Genomic DNA, 17,574 nt, shown 5'->3' with positions numbered 1-17,574 from the left:
GTCAGAAGGGGAGCTGCTTGGCATGCTGGGAGCTCCCCCTATGAGCCCCAGCCCCTCCCAATCATAAACATATTGTAATGGACATGGAAGATATGTATTGAGACGCAGACATACTGAAAAACAAGCAACCTTACAGAATGGACACAAGCAAAAAAAGCAGCATTTTAGCCGTTAATAACGGGATCCAGGGGCGCCACATGCCAGCAGACACTCTTCTTGCTGACTGTGAGCCTCCAACAACAACACTGATCACATACCCCAATCCCTAATACACAGAACAACAACAACAGCCCCGTTAGATCCAGCACCACCCAGTGTCTAGCAGCTGCCACATATCGCCCCCCTTTAAGGGGCATACATCCCATAGGCACCAAAACCCTGCCAGTACAAAGTGTCCTCTATGGTTTAGAGCCCATCCACCCCAGCCCCTGCTCCGTGTCTGTTTCCTGAGCATGGAGAACTTGCTGCCCTCATGACCTCCAGTGCCATGTTTCACAGGGCCACTGTAACAGCAGCACACCTCTCAGCCTTTACTGCTTTCCCCTCAAAGTGCTCACAGTACTGACACAAAGGTGCGGTGGGACACAGCAATACTTCTTCAAAATCAACTTCAAAAATCAGTATTATGAGACTGCGCTATGGGAAGAAGGGGGTGTGTGGCTGAAGGGAAGTATTTATTTTGGTCTGTGATGCTGGTGATGTAGAGCGACATCTACTGGCAGAATGTCGTATATTACATATTTCATTACTACCAGTCCCTATTGTTTACAAAGGTGTGCCAAAAACTGTATCCAAACCAGACACATGCACTTTGGATTTATTTTCAGTCATCTCATGAACTTCTCTTCCTTTCGCCTTTAGAAATCTACTCCCTAGTCTAAACAGTACCCTACAGTAATTTACATCAATGAACTACTAAGAAACTGACTAAACTCTACAGGTGACACCTCTTAAATCCATAATGACTATACTATGATGGTTAATATGAGTGAATTAGCTGAAATGTATACTACTACTACTACTACTACTACTACTACTACTACTAATAATAATAATAATAATAATAATAATAATAATAATAATAATAATAATAAACCTGCACGGTGGCGCAGCAGGAAGTGTCGCAATAACACAGCTCCAGGGACCTCCAGGGAGGTTGTGGGTTCGATTCCCGCTCCAGGTGACTGTCTGTGAGGAGTTGGTGTGTTCTCTCTGTGTCTGCGTGGGTTTCCTCCGGGTGACTGTCTGTGAGGAGTTGGTGTGTTCTCTCTGTGTCCGCGTGGGTTTCCTCCCACAGTCCAAAAACACACGTTGGTAGGTGGACTGGCGACTCAAAAGTGTCCGTAGGTGTGTGTGTTGCCCTCTGAAGGACTGGCGCCCCCTCCAGGGTGTATTCCCACCTTGCGCCCAATGATTCCCAATGAGGTACCCGCCTCATTGGATAAGCGGTTACAGATAATGAATGAATAAACCTAGGGTGACCAGATCTGAGATGGTGAAAAAGAGTACACCTCTCGGGGGTGGGGGCAATTAAATGTTTACAGAGAAGGTTATCGACCAATAACGGTAGCGCTACAGTCAGACCGTCCAATCAGAAGATTTTAGGCTACTTCACCACGCCCCCTTCTCACTCAAGAGAACCAATCGGAGTAGGGGAGGGCGGGACTAGTTTGTGAACGAAACTTCTCGAAGTTCTATGTAAGCTCTAGAAAAACAAAATCCCGGACGTTTGTGAAATTCCACCCGGACATTGTTTTAAAGTCGAATAAAGAGGACATGTCCGGGTAAAAGAGGACATTTGGTCACCCTGTGTAAAACACTTTCCCACAAATACACTGTCTTTGGTCTCGCACAAAAACAAGTGTATAATAACAACTACGTCTACTCGAATAAGTCTACTACGAGTTTTAAATCATGTTTTATTCTGCGCTGTGTAGTCTGTGTACTTTTTGAAACAGGGGAAATTTATATTTAAATAAAAAAACTGTTTATCAGTTTTTTTGATAGCAAACTAGCTTTAAAAGTGAAGAACTGTGCTAACACTACTGTTAGAATGGCAGTTTAAGCGCCAGTCGTGAGGTCTATAAGAAACGAGTACGGCAGCGTTTTAGGGCCACTACGAAAAAAACGTAGGCAGAACTCTTCAAAAACTTGTATTTACTGACAATTAGTTGTATTCGGTGTTAAACTGTAACTGTAAACGCGCACACAACACAGAGCCCAGGAGGTCCATTAATCTGCCACAGCCACTGTGTCCCGGTGAATATGCGCAAATTCTGCGCAGGGATGATGCTACAAGACTGCTTCGTATTTTAGCCTCTATATTGCGGAAGTGTTGAAGACACTGGGGCATGAAAACGGGGCGAAATTTACAATTTAATATTAAAGGATCCTTTCCCCATTAACGGACACTTTGTACAGGGTAAGTTACCACACCGAGACTTACGCAATTTTTCATACACGTCATCGACGAATCACAATAATCACGAGAACGCGCAAGGGTTTGATCTCGTTTTTAAAAAATCTGTACTTTGAGTAATGAATAATTTTCATACTACAGTAAATGTTTAATTGGTCAAAATGATAGATAAAGCTATAAGAAAGGCTTAGTGTATATAATGTGTAACTGTAAAAAGTCTGCACTCCAACATTATTTTACAGAGAAATTTGGTCTCTTATCTATTAAGTACTTCTTCAGGCTTATTTTAAAATCTATAGTTACATCTCTGTAAAACTGTAACTAATCAGCTTTAACCTTAATGTATTAGATATTTCGAAATGGCTCAATCTTTTAAAGCTTGCTATTTGAGATACAGTGTACAATATATGATCTATATATGTGTGTATAAGCTTATTATTATTCCAGCTAGAATTTTGCAGTAAAATAGGACCAAGTTTGTTGAAAAGGGCTTTCAGTGTGTACCGCGTGGAGAGTTCAGGTTGTCTGTTAAACTTGTTGAAGGAAATAATAGATATTCTTCAAAAGCAAACTATTAAATGCATTTTTCTTCATTACACAGTCTGCCCAGAAATACCCAGAGTCTACGAAGGAATCAGTCACTTTCTGTAATGATTCATTTTCATGCAGTGGAATAACCACTCGTCTTGCCCCTGGAGACTCGGCTGTATCAGAGACGTGGTTCTAAACTTATTTAAACGTGGGTTCACAACTCAAAAGTGAGTGAATGAGAGATGGTGTGTTGGACTGGCGCCTCATCCACACTGTGATCCTGCCTCGCACCGAGTGATTGTGTGTTTCTTCAGATGCACTCCCTCCCTGAACAGGATACAGTGGTTACAGAAAGTGAATCAATGCCAGATTATGTGTTTAATGACTGATGGGGTCAATTAGCCTAACCTTAGTCACTGTTAAGATAAGCCTCTCTGAGTTTGTGAAGGTGGAGTAAGCTGTCAGTGACCACAACTGGAACTCTCCTGAAACAGAATAACAAATAAACTATAAATGATACATTATTGGGAGTTTACTTCAGTTATAACCTTTAATTTAAGAGTTTTGGTATATTGATATTATTTACTAATATAAATATTATGTAATTATAAAAAAAAACATGCAGGTGAGGCTTGAATTTTTAAATGATCGATGATGCCAGGGATGAGTGAATCGTTTAAATAATTACTGGCAAACTCTAAACCCTTTATTAGCATTTAGGAAATTTGCATTGCTTCCCTTTCTCTGGATTAGATTTGGAGGCAAAATGTTACATTTCCTTTGATGAGATTTTTTTTTCTTAGTGTAAAAGGGTTGACCTTTAGTGCAACTGAAATGTCCTGCTTTACCTGTTCTTGCCAAGTCCTTCCTGTTCCGACTGCTTTCTTATTGGCCGGTGACCACTCCTAAGCTCTGTGTCAACAGGACACCTTTATCAAAGAAAGTTCTGCTCTATTCAAAGTGGGACACGTTGCAGCTGTGTAAATGACTATGTCCTGTACATGGTAGGAGTAGAGAGATTGGCAGAAATCATTGTTAAACGTACAGTTTGGTTCTGAGGCTGTGTTTTGTGGAACTAGTGTTAAATTACTTATGTTGTCTGTCTGTTTGTTGGTTGTAATACATCGCCTAATGTAGTCTCATCTGTCCTTTTAGGTCCGGCAGACTCGCACACCTCCATGCCGGTTTCTCCTGGCTATTCCCGTCTGGACAAAAATGAGCCTCTGAACTCTTTGCGCATCTCGGTTGGAGGACTTCCCATGCTGGCCTCTATGACCAACCCCACAGACCCCCGCTTCCGCATCAAATGGAAAGCCATCGTCTTTGTATTGGCTGTAATGACTCTAGTCCTCCTCATCTATTTGCACTTGTCACCTGTTCGCTCACAGCCCAGTGGCAGACATGGCTGGAATTCAAACCACCCAGAGGTTGTGGGTGAGGATCAGTATAATGACACGTACCCCCTGAGTCCTCCTGAGCGCACGCCCAAGGGCACACGTTATCGCATTGGAGTCATTGCTGATTTGGATACTCAGTCAAGCATTCAGAATAAGCTGACCTGGTTCAGCTACATGCGGAAAGGCCATTTACTGGTGTCGGAAAGCGGTGACAAAGTGGCAGTAGAGTGGGACACAGACAGGGTGGTGCTGGAGAGCCATCTGGCTGAGAAAGGGCGAGGCATGGAGCTTTCTGAGTTAATCGCCTTTAATGGGAAGCTGTACAGTGTGGACGATCGTACTGGTGTAGTGTACCACATAGACGGAACTAAGGCTGTGCCCTGGGTTATACTGCCGGATGGAGATGGTTCTGTCTCTAAAGGTCAGTATCCTTGTAAATGTTAATGTCAAAAAATAGAATGCTGCATAGGGCTGGGTAATAAATCGACATTCAGACATTCTAATCGGCATAATCTTGTTTATAGAGGTTATTTTTTTCGTGTGTTTATGTACTGTCCTTTCAAAACCAAGCTACCAAGCTGTAGTCACGTGATTCTGCCCCCTATCTGCCACATGGAGGAGAACCTAAACACAGAGGCCGCCCGAGCGACTCGAGCTCGTACCAAAGAAAAATACAGCGTCTGTGGTTTGGACGTGTTGTGTTTTGACTATAATTAAGACGACACTGAACAAAAAGAAGTCAAATGTAAATCCTGAGGAAAAAACGAGAGGAACAAGCTCCCAGCAACATTAGAGAAATATCCCGGCTTTAATACTGGAGCTAAAATGCTAAATTAATCATGATATTGATTTGCGCTCATATCACCCAGCACTACATTTAAAATACAATATCAACTTTCTTCTTAAATATTTGCCATTAAAAATATTGTACTCAATTAACTTAACATTATAGTTTTTTCTTTCTAACAACCACAAATTTAATGTAGCTAAAATTAATTCTGCGTGACATAACAGTCAAACTACAATAGTAAAAAATAAAAGCATTGTGTAGCATTCTGTAAAGCTGCTCTGCGACCACATAAATTCTAAAAAACATTATACCAAACCTTTTTTTGATCTTGCAGACCGAAATTAAATCAGTACTGTTTGTGTTAAACCATGTGTGATTCAAAGGCAGTGTGAGGCATGTGTGTGATGGTTTAAGAATGTAGATTGTAAGATGCTAATTTGTGCTTCTGTTAGTTGTTAGCTACATTAGCCTTGTAGCTTCTGCTTTAATATAAAGTAGATAGAACCTGTCTTGGTTCAAAATAAGAGAATATTGATTAAATTGGAAGGGAGATCTTTCTGGGAAAATAGGATTTGCAATGCTTTTTTGTTTGTAATCTTGTTATGTTGAATTTTTTTAAACATTAGCTAGCTAAGTCTACTTTAGCTTAATCTCTCTCTCTCTCTCTCTCTGTGTCTGTGTGTAAGGCTTTAAGGCAGAATGGCTTGCTGTGAAGGATGACCACCTGTATGTGGGAGGTCTTGGAAAAGAGTGGACAACCACTACAGGAGAAGTGGTCAATGATAATCCTGAATGGGTGAAAGTGGTAGGCTTCCATGGAGACGTTCAGCACCAGAACTGGGTTTCAAAGTACAACTCTCTCCGCAGAGCAGCAGGTATCAGTCCCCCAGGTGAGAGAGAGAAAGGTCTTAAATGTTATTAAACCCACTTAACATATGGATGCAGTGTGATATTGGAATTATTTAAACTTAATAATGATAAATGCATGTTTGGAAAAAAAAAACAGTGTTCTGAAAATTTTTATTTGTTTTAGAAAAGTACAAGCAATCCATCCTTACTGTGATTTTTAAGTGTTAATATGCTCCATTGGGAAAATGCACAAAGGCTCATATTCATTTGTGTTAAAGTCTTGTTTTCGTCTGTTCTTTGTGCATATTTAAGGCTATCTCATCCATGAGTCGGCTGCCTGGAGTGACACTCTGCAGCGCTGGTTCTTCCTGCCGCGTCGTGCCAGCTCAGAGCGATACGACGAAACCGCAGATGAGCGCCGTGCTACCAACCTGATGCTCTGCAGCACGGCTGACTTCACAGACATTGCTGTAAGCCAAGTTGGGCCCTTAAATCCCACCCATGGCTTTTCTTCCTTTAAATTCATCCCCAACACGGACGACCAGATCATAGTTGCCTTGAAGTCTGAAGAAGACGCGGGAAGGATAGCGACTTACATCTTGGCTTTCACTCTGGATGGCCGCATTTTGCTTCCTGAAACAAAGATCGGTGATGTAAAATATGAAGGACTTGAGTTTATCTAGCCCCAGTCAGATAAACCAGGAACAGTTTACGTCAGTGTTGTTTCTAATTTAATTTTGTGATACAGGGCCGACGTGAACATTACGGCCTTATTTAGCAGGTTATGGGCAGAAGGTGGGATTTCAGTCTCAGATAAAATGGGGTGGGGCTTATTTATTTAAAGACTAATTGACACTCACCCTGAGCGGCACGATGACCCCGTCTTGGGTGACTGTTTGTGAGGAGTTTGATGTGTGTGTTCTCCCAGTGTCTGTGTTGGTTTCCTCCGGGTCATCCTGTTTCCAGGTGTGTTCCTGCCTTGTGCCCAGTGAGTCCGAGTAGGCTCTGTACCCACTGTGAACCTGAACTGGATAAAGCGGTTATAGAATATGAATGAATTACACTCACCGATGAGTTTGTGTGAAAAACACTGAGGCTTTGTTTTCACAGCAAGGCCCCACACACTCCTTTCATGATCTTATGCTGTTGAATGTAACTGAGTGCAAAGAACACAGAAATGCAGTCAGAATCATGTACACGTACTTCTGTAGATGTTTGTACTGTACTAAATATGATTGTGCTGAATGTCATTTTTTTACACCAGAATCACTTGTCTGATCTTTTATTTGGTTGTGTGTTTGTGAGTTAAGGATCACATAAACAAGACACCAATACTGAGCAAATGCAGAGAGTTTGAGAAGAGTATATCATATTGATTTGGTTTGTACGATCATTTCTACACCTAGGCTGTTGTCTTTGAATTCGAGACGTTGTTTACTGAAAATATCAAGAACCTGGGATGTGTCAAATCTCTTAAACTTTACTTTAATTACTTCAATTTGAATGTGTATTGCAAACAGTGCATTTTTAAATTTGATGCCTGCAGAACACACTTGGGATGGGGGGGGGGGAGGATAAGAGTGAAAATATTTCTGACATTTTCTGTTCTGACCCATTCCACTTTAAACAGAAGAATATGAATGCTTTATAAGTTGGGTCATGCTTCACTGCTTTGTACCAGAGAGTCCAGAGAAATCTCACTCTGTGTTGATCCAGGCCAGAAACCAATTCTGAAAGTGACCTTTGAGCCATTGCATGAGAAACTAACTCCGCTATAGATGAAGCCACATGATTCTGGGTAGCCTCCGGACCCACCGGGACCCTGAACTGCGGTTACAGACAATGAAGGAATGAATGAATGAATGTAGCCACTGGACACAGTAACTAATGCCTGAAGAAACTATATTACACACTGGAAAGGGCATGAATTAAAACCATTGAGTTACAGGGCAAGGTAGCACTGCAGGTAGTGTCACTGCCACATGGCTCTTAATCTGAGTTCCTGATTTCAATCCCTACCTCCTTTGACTTTCAGGGGTTTAGTGTGTTTGACCTGTGTCTGTGTGAGTTCCTGCCTCGCACCGAGTGGGTCCAAGTAGACTACAGACTCAGCGTGATGAGTTAAAGATGAATGAATGAATGAACACATTAATTTCTAGGCCTGTCTCCTATGGCGAATCATAAAGAGAAAAATCAGAAAAAGGTGAACTTCAACTGTTAAGTATCTGGAGTCATGTATTAAACAAGAATGGGCAAAAAATCTATTAGATTCTCAGTCTTAAAAATAATTAAATCTAATTATCTAAAAAAAATCTAAATTGGAAATTAAACGCAACACATGGTAAACACACCCCGTCCCAGCTTTTAATTAGTATTTTTATTATAATCATTATCATTAATTGTACATTTTCTAGGTAAATAAATGATCAAGAAAACCACAGTCTTGTTATTACTGAGTAATTGAATAGTATCAATCCAAAACCATATATATCCAAGTGTGTAAAGCCCTCTACCAAACATAGGTTTGTCATTCTTAACCAAATTAAATCAGCATAATATGAGGCATTCTGGAATGAAGTTCTTCAGTTGTATCCTGTTGATATACATTTTATTTCTGAAATGCCCTACTTTCCTCAGTGTTGAGTAAAACTGAATACTTTTGAATACATTTTCAGTACTTGACTCTTGCATTCCTTAACAAATACTTTTAACTAAGCCTCGCTCTTCCCTTCAGCCATGGCCCCGCCCCCTGACACCTTTCTTTAGCAACTCAAGCTAAGCTGGTTCTCCCTGTGTCTGCATGGGTTTCCTCAGAGTGAACCAGTGTCCTCTTTGGAAAATAAATCTGAGCAACTCTGACACAGACAGAGCTCCTGTTTCATCTCCTCTCCTTAATCACTCCTCATTTGAGCCACAAGCTGGACTGTAGCGTTTATTTACTATATTAAAGCTTCTGTGTCCATTGCTAATGCTCTCCTTAAAACGTTCATTAAGGGTTTATAATTCAAAAATCATCAAAACTGCATTGAGATATGAAAATAAAGTAAAACATTTCATCTAACATTCACATTTCACACAAACATTTATCTCTCTCATAAAGATACAAGCAAGTACCCGAATTATAACTTTATTATTGTGATTATATTTTTAATCAACACACACTACTAATAAAATCCCATTGTGTTTATCTTACATTGTTTAATTTGAAATAAAACATATCAATCATTAAAAGCTTTTGTCCTAAAACAGGACACAGTGCGATTAATTGTGATCAATGAGAAAAACGAGACAATGAGAGAAACTATTGTATGAAATATAACTGATGAGTAAACGCTGACTATGAGCAGTTTTAATGATTCAAAGTACAACTCTTCTGTCTGAAATGGATCCTTTGTCTATATAAACAGTACTCAGTGAGTTGTTTGGCTTCCCCTCTGAAAAAACTTTATTAAAAGCAGCCAAGTTCCCACAGGCAAGGCCTGTATTTTCAGTAACAGTTGCACAAGAACAGAACAGAAAAATACAACATTCCCTTTTTCAGACTAAATGTAAGAAACCAAAAAAATTGTTAGTGGTTGTACATGCAAATGTGGATATGTACTGTGAAGTGTGGAGGGGTCGCGTTACATCAAAAACAAACACTGGTTACTTAAATCATTTTAAGGCACAGTTCTTTACTTCCAAAGGTAAAAGTCTTGGATTTGGCTTTCCTTGTAAAAGACAACAAATCTATGCAAAAATAAACATCATTTAGTGACAAATCATCCTTTCTTTCACAAATCAAGTGCATTCAAAAAATGATATATAAAAAACAAAGCATCTTCAAGTGCACAGTTATTATAACTAATATTAAAGAAGTAGTCTATTAGGCAGTACTTTCTACCTCCTGTAAAATCAATTTAGTCTCCAATCAAATACCCAACTCCCATAAATACAATGTATTTACCTGTTTGTTTGTGCATTACCGTAAAAACACTGGCAAATTACTACAAGAGCTTAACAGGTCATTTGACTGTCGTAAGTTATTTTTACACATTAATCTAGGACCTAGCCGACACATAGGTGCATTAAATGATGTGATTTTTTGTTGTTTCTATTCCATTTGTACCGGAGGATTACTCAAACTGTCGTCATATGAACGAAACACCCTTCATCTTTAAAACACTGGTGTCCTGTATTTTACTCCTGTGTTAAATTGAGTCCAATATGTAAGATTTTCTAACGTTTTTAGAAAGTAAGTAGATAGTACTGAAACTAGCACACAGACACATACAAACCCTGCTTCCAGAAAAGCCTGGATCCTTGGTCAAATGCAATTAAAACAAGAATCTGTGATTTATTCATGTTCTTACACCGATCGTCTGGAATGTGGTTTGTAAATATACACAATTCTGAATTTGATACCTGCACCAAACTCAAACACAGTGGGACAGAGGCACTTTTAACTGCTGGGGACAGATCTGCAATACAGACAGAGCGGTCAAGCAAAAACACAGTGTCTACGAAGCCATGCAGTAGCATGTGCAGAAATGAGACCTTGCACTCTCTTGCTGAAATAACCATGGACTCCACGCTAAGGGCTACATCAATAGCACTTTCACACATATGTAACTCACCCATGCTGTGGGTACTGATGCACCCCTGTGACAGATGTTGGCTATTGCACCTTTCTTCATCACTCACATCCATTTTTCTCAAAAACGACTTGAAACGTGGACTATTTTGGCCACAGTAGGCTTCCATTGTCGTATCTTAGAACAAAATACAGTGTATAACAGAGCATTTCTGTTGAATTTCTGGATGCAGAAGCAGACTGCATTAAATGTTATCAGTCCCAAGTCCACATGGCTATTTCTGTCAATGTTTCTCAGGTAGTGCCAAATGGGGAACTGAAGGTCATGAATATTCAACAATGGTTTCCAGTCATGCCCTTCATAGACTGAACTTGGGACTGGACTTCCTGAATCTTTCAGAAATGTTTCTAAACTCTTTAAACATATTCATAAGTTTGGCACAGCACGGTCAGCCATTTTAACTTGAATAGCTGAAATACTCTGTATGGGTGTGTGTGTGTGTGTGTGTGTTGCAGGTATCAAATTCTAAATTATGTTGATCAGTGAATACATAGAACATACATCAGTGCCTTTGTCAAAATATAAAGGTTCTGGAAAATTAAAAAAAATGACAGATTCTGTTTTTTATTGCAATTAACAAAAATGATATTCTGAATTTATCTAAAATTAAAGTTGTAAACACAATATACTGATTGTCAATTGGCACATCATTCTTAATAAAACCATTAAAGCAGCCAGGCTCCATAAAATTTTACAGAATCACACATGGTCTAGAATCATTTTTGGCATTGTTGTAAGGTCAGAAATACCATTAAATGAAACAAGAAACATAACTCTTTGGATTATTATTCTTAATGTAGAAAGGCCCAGATAAAAAAAATGGAGTGCAATAGTTTAAGACCATTACTAAAGCTCACAGAGTTGTGCTGGCTATTGGTGAGCTGATGTTTGTCACTCAGTATGATGGAGGTTGATAGCTTCCCTGCCCTGTAGGATTCTGGCTGAATGGGGATTGTTGGTATCCCTGTGGGGCATTGGGATACGGAGGGTACGGGGTGGTTTGGTCAGGGGAAGGATCGTTGTAGCCCAGACCAACCTCATCCAGGCCTCTGCGATATCGTCTATAGGCAAATACGGTAAGCAAAGTCTAGTAGGACAAAAAGATAGAAACATAGAAAACATTTTTATACAGAAAAAACATTTCTATCACACGTGCTGGAGGATCATACGTTACTCACCCAACTGACGATGGAGAAGAAGGAAAACGTTATCACAGCTCTGGCAGCATCTCCTGAGTTTTCATGAGGATTATCAGTGTGTGACCACTGATTGGCCAGGAAGCAAAAACACACAAACCACAAGAACGTCCACACACCTGGTAAAAGACAATGACAAGAAGAGCCCGAGAAAATCATGTCTGACTTTTTTTGTTTGGGAAATTGTAAAGTTTGATGCAATGTCCCACATGTATGCGTGGATTACAAGAACAAGCCTTACCAGAAAAAGAAAGATCACTAAGGACAATGTATTTCCTATCCTTGGCGTTGCTGATTTGAGGAAAGTAAGCATCCAAAACAATGAAGGCGACACAAGCCAGAAAAGCTAGAACTCCTATGGCGGATCCATAACTGCAGGCACCGTCGTTATCGTTAAAGATGCATTTAGAGTTTGGCACACCCTGTGTGTTCATAAAGCCCTCTGCAGTGATGGTTGCAAACACCACAATGGAGAAAATCTGAGAAGGGGAAGAGGGAAAGAAAATGGATCAGCTTTACAGAAAGAAATGCCAGCCCCAATTAAAATTACAGAAACCAAGAGAACTGAAACCACGACACTGCTCTGTAAAAATGGGAGACAGCTAAAGTCCTGCATTATACAGGTTAATAATCCACAATTAAATGGATGCGGGTACTTTGTTTCCTTTCATTTTTCATGACCTCTTAACTTAGCTATTATCTATACAAGAATATGCAATACTATTTGCATACCTCTTTTTAACGGCTCATATAATTTCTCATACTCCATTACCGAAGAAGAACAGGACTGCTTTTTTATTAGCAAACATACGCTGTATAAAAATGCTTGTAGTTTCAACAACACTTGAAAAATCATAATGAAATTCATTAATACGCCTTTTCTAAACAGGATTAATTCCTATGCCCTTAAACGGCTCTTAAATAGCTCTGCTTGACTGAATTAAATGCTTTTATATGCAACTGAAGAAAAACATTCCTGAAAACCTGTTTTATGTGGTTCTCAAATGAAACGAAATTAAAGCTTCTATAAAAAACGGAAATAGACTCCATTATTTTTTGTGGACGTTCATTGGAAATCTTTTCTTCAACATTAAAATGAGCAGTGCTGGGTTCCTCTAGAACTGCGGCTGACGAGGTAGGCCCCAGCTGCACCTCAATCAATACTCAATAGTCACTGGGTGAATCACCAACGGTCGGGGAGTCGCTGTGGTAACAGCTGACAACTACAACAGGCTTAATTCGGTTAGCAACATTAGCTCACAAAACCGGACCAGAGATACGCTACTGTAGAAGTCTGAAAACGTTTTATTTTAACTACTAACTTTGAGCTTGAAGTTCTACTTTTAAGTTTCGCTTCCTTGAAATCCCGCAGCAAGCAGCTGTTTTTCTGTCTAGTCAAAAGTTAACCTGTCTGCTGCTAATTCACTTAGTTTTTAACCTGCTGCCAACACAAGCTCGTGGCTCTTAGACACAGTGTCGTTACTAACGCAGGCGCTACTGTCGAATCTCGCTGAAATGCTGATGCCCTGAAGCTAGCGAGTTTGCTAACTGCCAAAACAGAATGAACTTTTCTGAACACTCACCCAGCTCAGCACACGAAGTATAGTCTGTGGCTGTTTAATAAAGCTCTCGAAATCAAAAGAGCCGCCAGCTAGAGATGCCCCGTAAGCGCTTGTCTCCATTTTAACAGTCTTCACCGTTGTCCTGCAGAAGTACAGTTCTCTCGAAACTAATTTGTTTACTTTTACATTTGTTTCCTGAAAGCAGGGCACCACCCACCCAGGAAGAACACGTCATTAAAAATTCCCTCATGGGATATTCAGGCAATACTTTTAAAAATAACAAAGCCATACAATCTGTTTATTTAATATTTATGTGTCCTTCTTGATCACATTTTTAAAAATGTTAATAATTAAAAAACATACAGAAATGACACATAAAAGATGAATTCCCCTCAAATAATCAATAATATCAGAGACAGAAATTAAGAAAAACTATAAATAAATAAATAAATAAATAAATAACACAGTGGCAACTTAAATCCTTAATATATATAATTGTAGATACAGTTTTTTATTGCTTAGACATGTAAATAAAAATATATCAAAATATATTCACCATATTTGGATTTTTTGTTCTTCAAAAATAATAATCAAATTCAAAATTAAATTTAAAAGTAAAGCACATTTACACTGTATCCAGATTTATCTGGAAATATATTGTGTTGTCATTTTATTAGTTTTAGTGTTATTGTATAATGATATAATTAGTATTTATTAAATCATTCCAAACTTCTTTAGAGTAATGATATTCAAATAATAAATGGTGAATTTTTACAGGGTTTGTTTTGCAAAACAAAGTTCTGTTGTAGATCAGTAATGTTGGTGAGAGATAGTAACTGCACATGTAGGTATTGGGCAGGATTTTCAAATGCACTTCTCTGACTTTTATTTATAAATGACTTTAATTTTATAAAAAAAATAGTAATAGGCCAAGCTTTCTTCCAAGTGACCCCTGTACAGTGAGTGTTTCAAAAAGTCCCTTTTGTTAAGAAAGAGTTCCCTAGTGTGTTTATTTAAACAGTTCCTGCTCATGATGTTCAGATCATTAACATAAATTAAAGGTATAATTATGGAAAGGTTTAATGAGATTTCATCATCATTAATGGACCTCAATTACAGCAATGTTATTTACATCTAAAAATTATTATTGTCGCAGGTTCAATAAAATTAGTGTAAAGTTACAGAACTAATACCAATCTAATATTTCAGTTTATATGTTTATTGAGCATGAGTCCTGTCTGACATTCATTTATAATCTCGCTTAGGCCTCTTTTTTATTGGTCGGCACATATAATTACATGTTTGATAGAAGCAGACATTTTCTTATTTTCTTTAAATTCCTGAAATGTTAGAAATAATAGCATTTTAAGGAAGTCCTCCCACGCTCCAAAAACACACGTTGGGAGGTGGATTGGAGGCTCAAAAGTGTCTGTAGGTGTGAGTGTGTGAGTGAATGTGTGAGTGTGTGTCACCCTCCAGGGTAAGCCCCGGGCCCACTGCGACCCTGAACTGGATGAATGAATGAATGAATAAAGGAATCAAAGAACTAATTAAATTGTAATTATATATATATATATATATATATATATATATATATATATATATATATATATATATATGTATATAATTTTAATTCTAATATAAGTAATAAAATAACTGACACTGAAATAAGAATAGTATAAATTACTTTTAAAAATAATAAATAAATAAAATTCATTTGTTGGAAAAAAAATGAACAATAAGAAAGTTATTTGTATGTAGAGTAGATGTGATTAGAGATTAAAACTTTAATATGAAACCTGAAGGTGGCAGTGTTGCAGCACCATATCATAGAAGAATAAGAAGAACTTTTTTTTTCTCTTTTTCATGACAGAGGTAACAAAAGCCTCTCTAAGAGCTTCAGTTTGATGCAGTAAAAATGTTATCGTTAAGTGCAGTTTTGGTATCAGTTTAGTGTTGGGTGCTGTTTGCCAAACATTATCTAGTCCAGTTTAATTAAAATGACCTGCTTTAGCTACACTTCTAAAATGGCTACTGTAATTTGATGCTATGATCATAGAACACAGCCTATGTAAAATTCCTCAGCCATTCGGTGTGTTGTAGAAGATGAAGTGAGTCTGATGGTGTTTACTTGGGCCTTCAGATGACAGCTGTGTTGATACGTGGAAAAAAGAATGAGCAGCTTTTGACAGGAGCCTCGTCTCTGTTTGTTCCATAGACATCTATGGTATGTACTACATACTGTATGTGCTCCTGCCCAAAAATGCAGCCGTGTGAGCGCTAGAGTAAGGTGCATTTTTAATGAATGAATTTAGCATTTAGTCGGAGGAGAGGGCATGCTGGAGCACAATTGAGACTGTTGCATGTTCAAATGACCTGCTCCTAAAGCTTCACATATTTTTTACATACTCATATATAACATTGGATCATTTTCTTTGGGTAATAAATGTACAACTTTTGTTCTACCTTTAGGTTTTCTATTAAAATCTGATATGTTTCGGAAACCAGCTTCAACAACAGAAAAACAGCTTGTTACAGCAGCACCCCAAGAACCTGATGATGGACACCTGTCGTCAGGGAATCGTTTACGTGGAAAAGGAGTCTTTTTTTAAGCTTGACTGGCTCAAGGATTTCCTGATTCAGCGAGTCAGAGTAGCAGGCAAAAAAGTAACGAGTGCACAGTGAGAGAAGAATCCCAGGAGAATGGGAATGATACCTGGGCCGTCTCAGTGAGGTTCTAGAAAACACCCTGACAGCTCAGGAGGGGAAGTGGAGACACTGTCCAACCTGTGCTCAACAAGGAATTTGAAACTCTGAACTCGACTGAGCAGATTGTCAGGCACTGGAAGGAGCATTCTGAGGAACTCCTGAACCTGAGAATCATGCCTCCTCCTGAGAACCTGAGAACACACCACACTCCTCACAGACAGTCACCTGGAGGAAACCCACGCAGACACAGAGAGAACACACCACACTCCTCACAGACAGTCACCCGGAGGAAACAGACACAGAGAACACACCACACTCCTCACAGACAGTCACCCGGAGGAAACCCACGCAGACACAGGGAGAACACACCACACTCCTCACAGACAGTCACCCGGAGGAAACCCACACAGACACAGGGAGAACACACCACACTCCTCACAGACAGTCACCCGGAGGAAACCCACGCAGACACAGGGAGAACACACCACACTCCTCACAGACAGTCACCCGGAGGAAACCCACTCTGACACAGGGAGAACACACCACACCCCTCACAGACAGTCACCCAGAGGAAACCCATGCGGACACAGAGAGAACACACCACACTCCTCACAGACAGTCACCTGGAGGAAATCCACACAGACACAGGGAGAACACACCACACTCCTCACAGACAGTCACCTGGAGGAAACCCACACAGACACAGGGAGAACACACCACACTCCTCACAGACAGTCACCCAGAGGAAACCCACTCTGACACAGGGAGAACACACCACACCCCTCACAGACAGTCACCCGGAGGAAACCCACGCGGACACAGAGAGAACACACCACACTCCTCACAGACAGTCACCTGGAGGAAACCCACACAGACACAGGGAGAACACACCACACTCCTCACAGACAGTCACCTGGAGGAAACCCACACAGACACAGGGAGAACACACCACACTCCTCACAGACAGTCACCCGGAGGAAACCCACACAGACACAGGGAGAACACACCACACTCCTCACAGACAGTCACCCGGAGGAAACCCACGCAGACACAGGGAGAACACACCACACTCCTCACAGACAGTCACCCGGAGGAAACCCACTCTGACACAGGGAGAACACACCACACTCCTCACAGACAGTCACCCGGAGGAAACCCACGCAGACACAGAGAGAACACACCACACTCCTCACAGACAGTCACCCGGAGGAAACCCACGCAGACACAGGGAGAACACACCACACTCCTCACAGACAGTCACCCGGAGGAAACCCACGCAGACACAGGGAGAACACACCACACTCCTCACAGACAGTCACCCGGAGGAAACCCACGCAGACACAGAGAGAACACACCACACTCCTCACAGACAGTCACCCGGAGGAAACCCACGCAGACACTCAACTTAAAATGTCCTAGCAATAACCTTCTTCTCTGCCTATCCTTAATAACAGGTTTTATGCTTATTATATATTTAACATTTTATA

The 17,574-nt window shown here is 40.0% G+C and overlaps 2 protein-coding genes across 2 annotated transcripts; one reads left to right on the top strand and one right to left on the bottom strand.

The window, feature by feature from the left end:
* Positions 1 to 2,274: 2,274 nt before the first annotated feature.
* On the top strand, positions 2,275 to 7,452 carry cant1a (calcium activated nucleotidase 1a). Its single transcript, XM_066642481.1, has 4 exons — positions 2,275 to 2,422; positions 4,106 to 4,768; positions 5,824 to 6,027; positions 6,299 to 7,452. The coding sequence occupies exons 2-4, from the start codon at positions 4,129 to 4,131 to the stop codon at positions 6,667 to 6,669; spliced, it is 1,215 nt and encodes a 404-aa protein (XP_066498578.1). The 5' UTR covers positions 2,275 to 2,422; positions 4,106 to 4,128; the 3' UTR covers positions 6,670 to 7,452.
* An 898-nt stretch (positions 7,453 to 8,350) lies between these two features.
* syngr2a (synaptogyrin 2a) lies at positions 8,351 to 13,574 on the bottom strand. Its single transcript, XM_066642774.1, has 4 exons — positions 13,400 to 13,574; positions 12,058 to 12,295; positions 11,799 to 11,935; positions 8,351 to 11,707 (listed from the first exon to the last, which is right to left on the bottom strand). Exons 1-4 carry the CDS (start codon positions 13,496 to 13,498, stop codon positions 11,516 to 11,518), a joined length of 666 nt encoding a protein of 221 aa, XP_066498871.1. The 5' UTR covers positions 13,499 to 13,574; the 3' UTR covers positions 8,351 to 11,515.
* Positions 13,575 to 17,574: the final 4,000 nt, after the last annotated feature.

This window comes from Hoplias malabaricus, chromosome 13, assembly GCF_029633855.1.
Source record: "Hoplias malabaricus isolate fHopMal1 chromosome 13, fHopMal1.hap1, whole genome shotgun sequence".
Taxonomy (NCBI): Eukaryota; Metazoa; Chordata; class Actinopteri; order Characiformes; family Erythrinidae; genus Hoplias; species Hoplias malabaricus.
This window is presented reverse-complemented; position numbering and strand designations above follow the sequence as displayed.

Excerpts from the sequence above, each read along its gene's own strand:
- cant1a (XM_066642481.1), top strand. The coding sequence starts at position 4,129 with ATGCCGGTTTCTCCTGGCTATTCCCGTCTGGACAAAAATGAGCCTCTG. Across the intron at positions 4,769-5,823 it reads AGATGGTTCTGTCTCTAAAG|GCTTTAAGGCAGAATGGCTT; the intron begins GTCAGTATCCTT and ends TCTGTGTGTAAG. Across the intron at positions 6,028-6,298 it reads AGCAGGTATCAGTCCCCCAG|GCTATCTCATCCATGAGTCG; the intron begins GTGAGAGAGAGA and ends TGCATATTTAAG.
- syngr2a (XM_066642774.1), bottom strand. The coding sequence starts at position 13,498 with ATGGAGACAAGCGCTTACGGGGCATCTCTAGCTGGCGGCTCTTTTGAT. Across the intron at positions 12,296-13,399 it reads TACTTCGTGTGCTGAGCTGG|ATTTTCTCCATTGTGGTGTT; the intron begins GTGAGTGTTCAG and ends TCCCCTTCTCAG. Across the intron at positions 11,936-12,057 it reads TAGTGATCTTTCTTTTTCTG|GTGTGTGGACGTTCTTGTGG; the intron begins GTAAGGCTTGTT and ends GTCTTTTACCAG.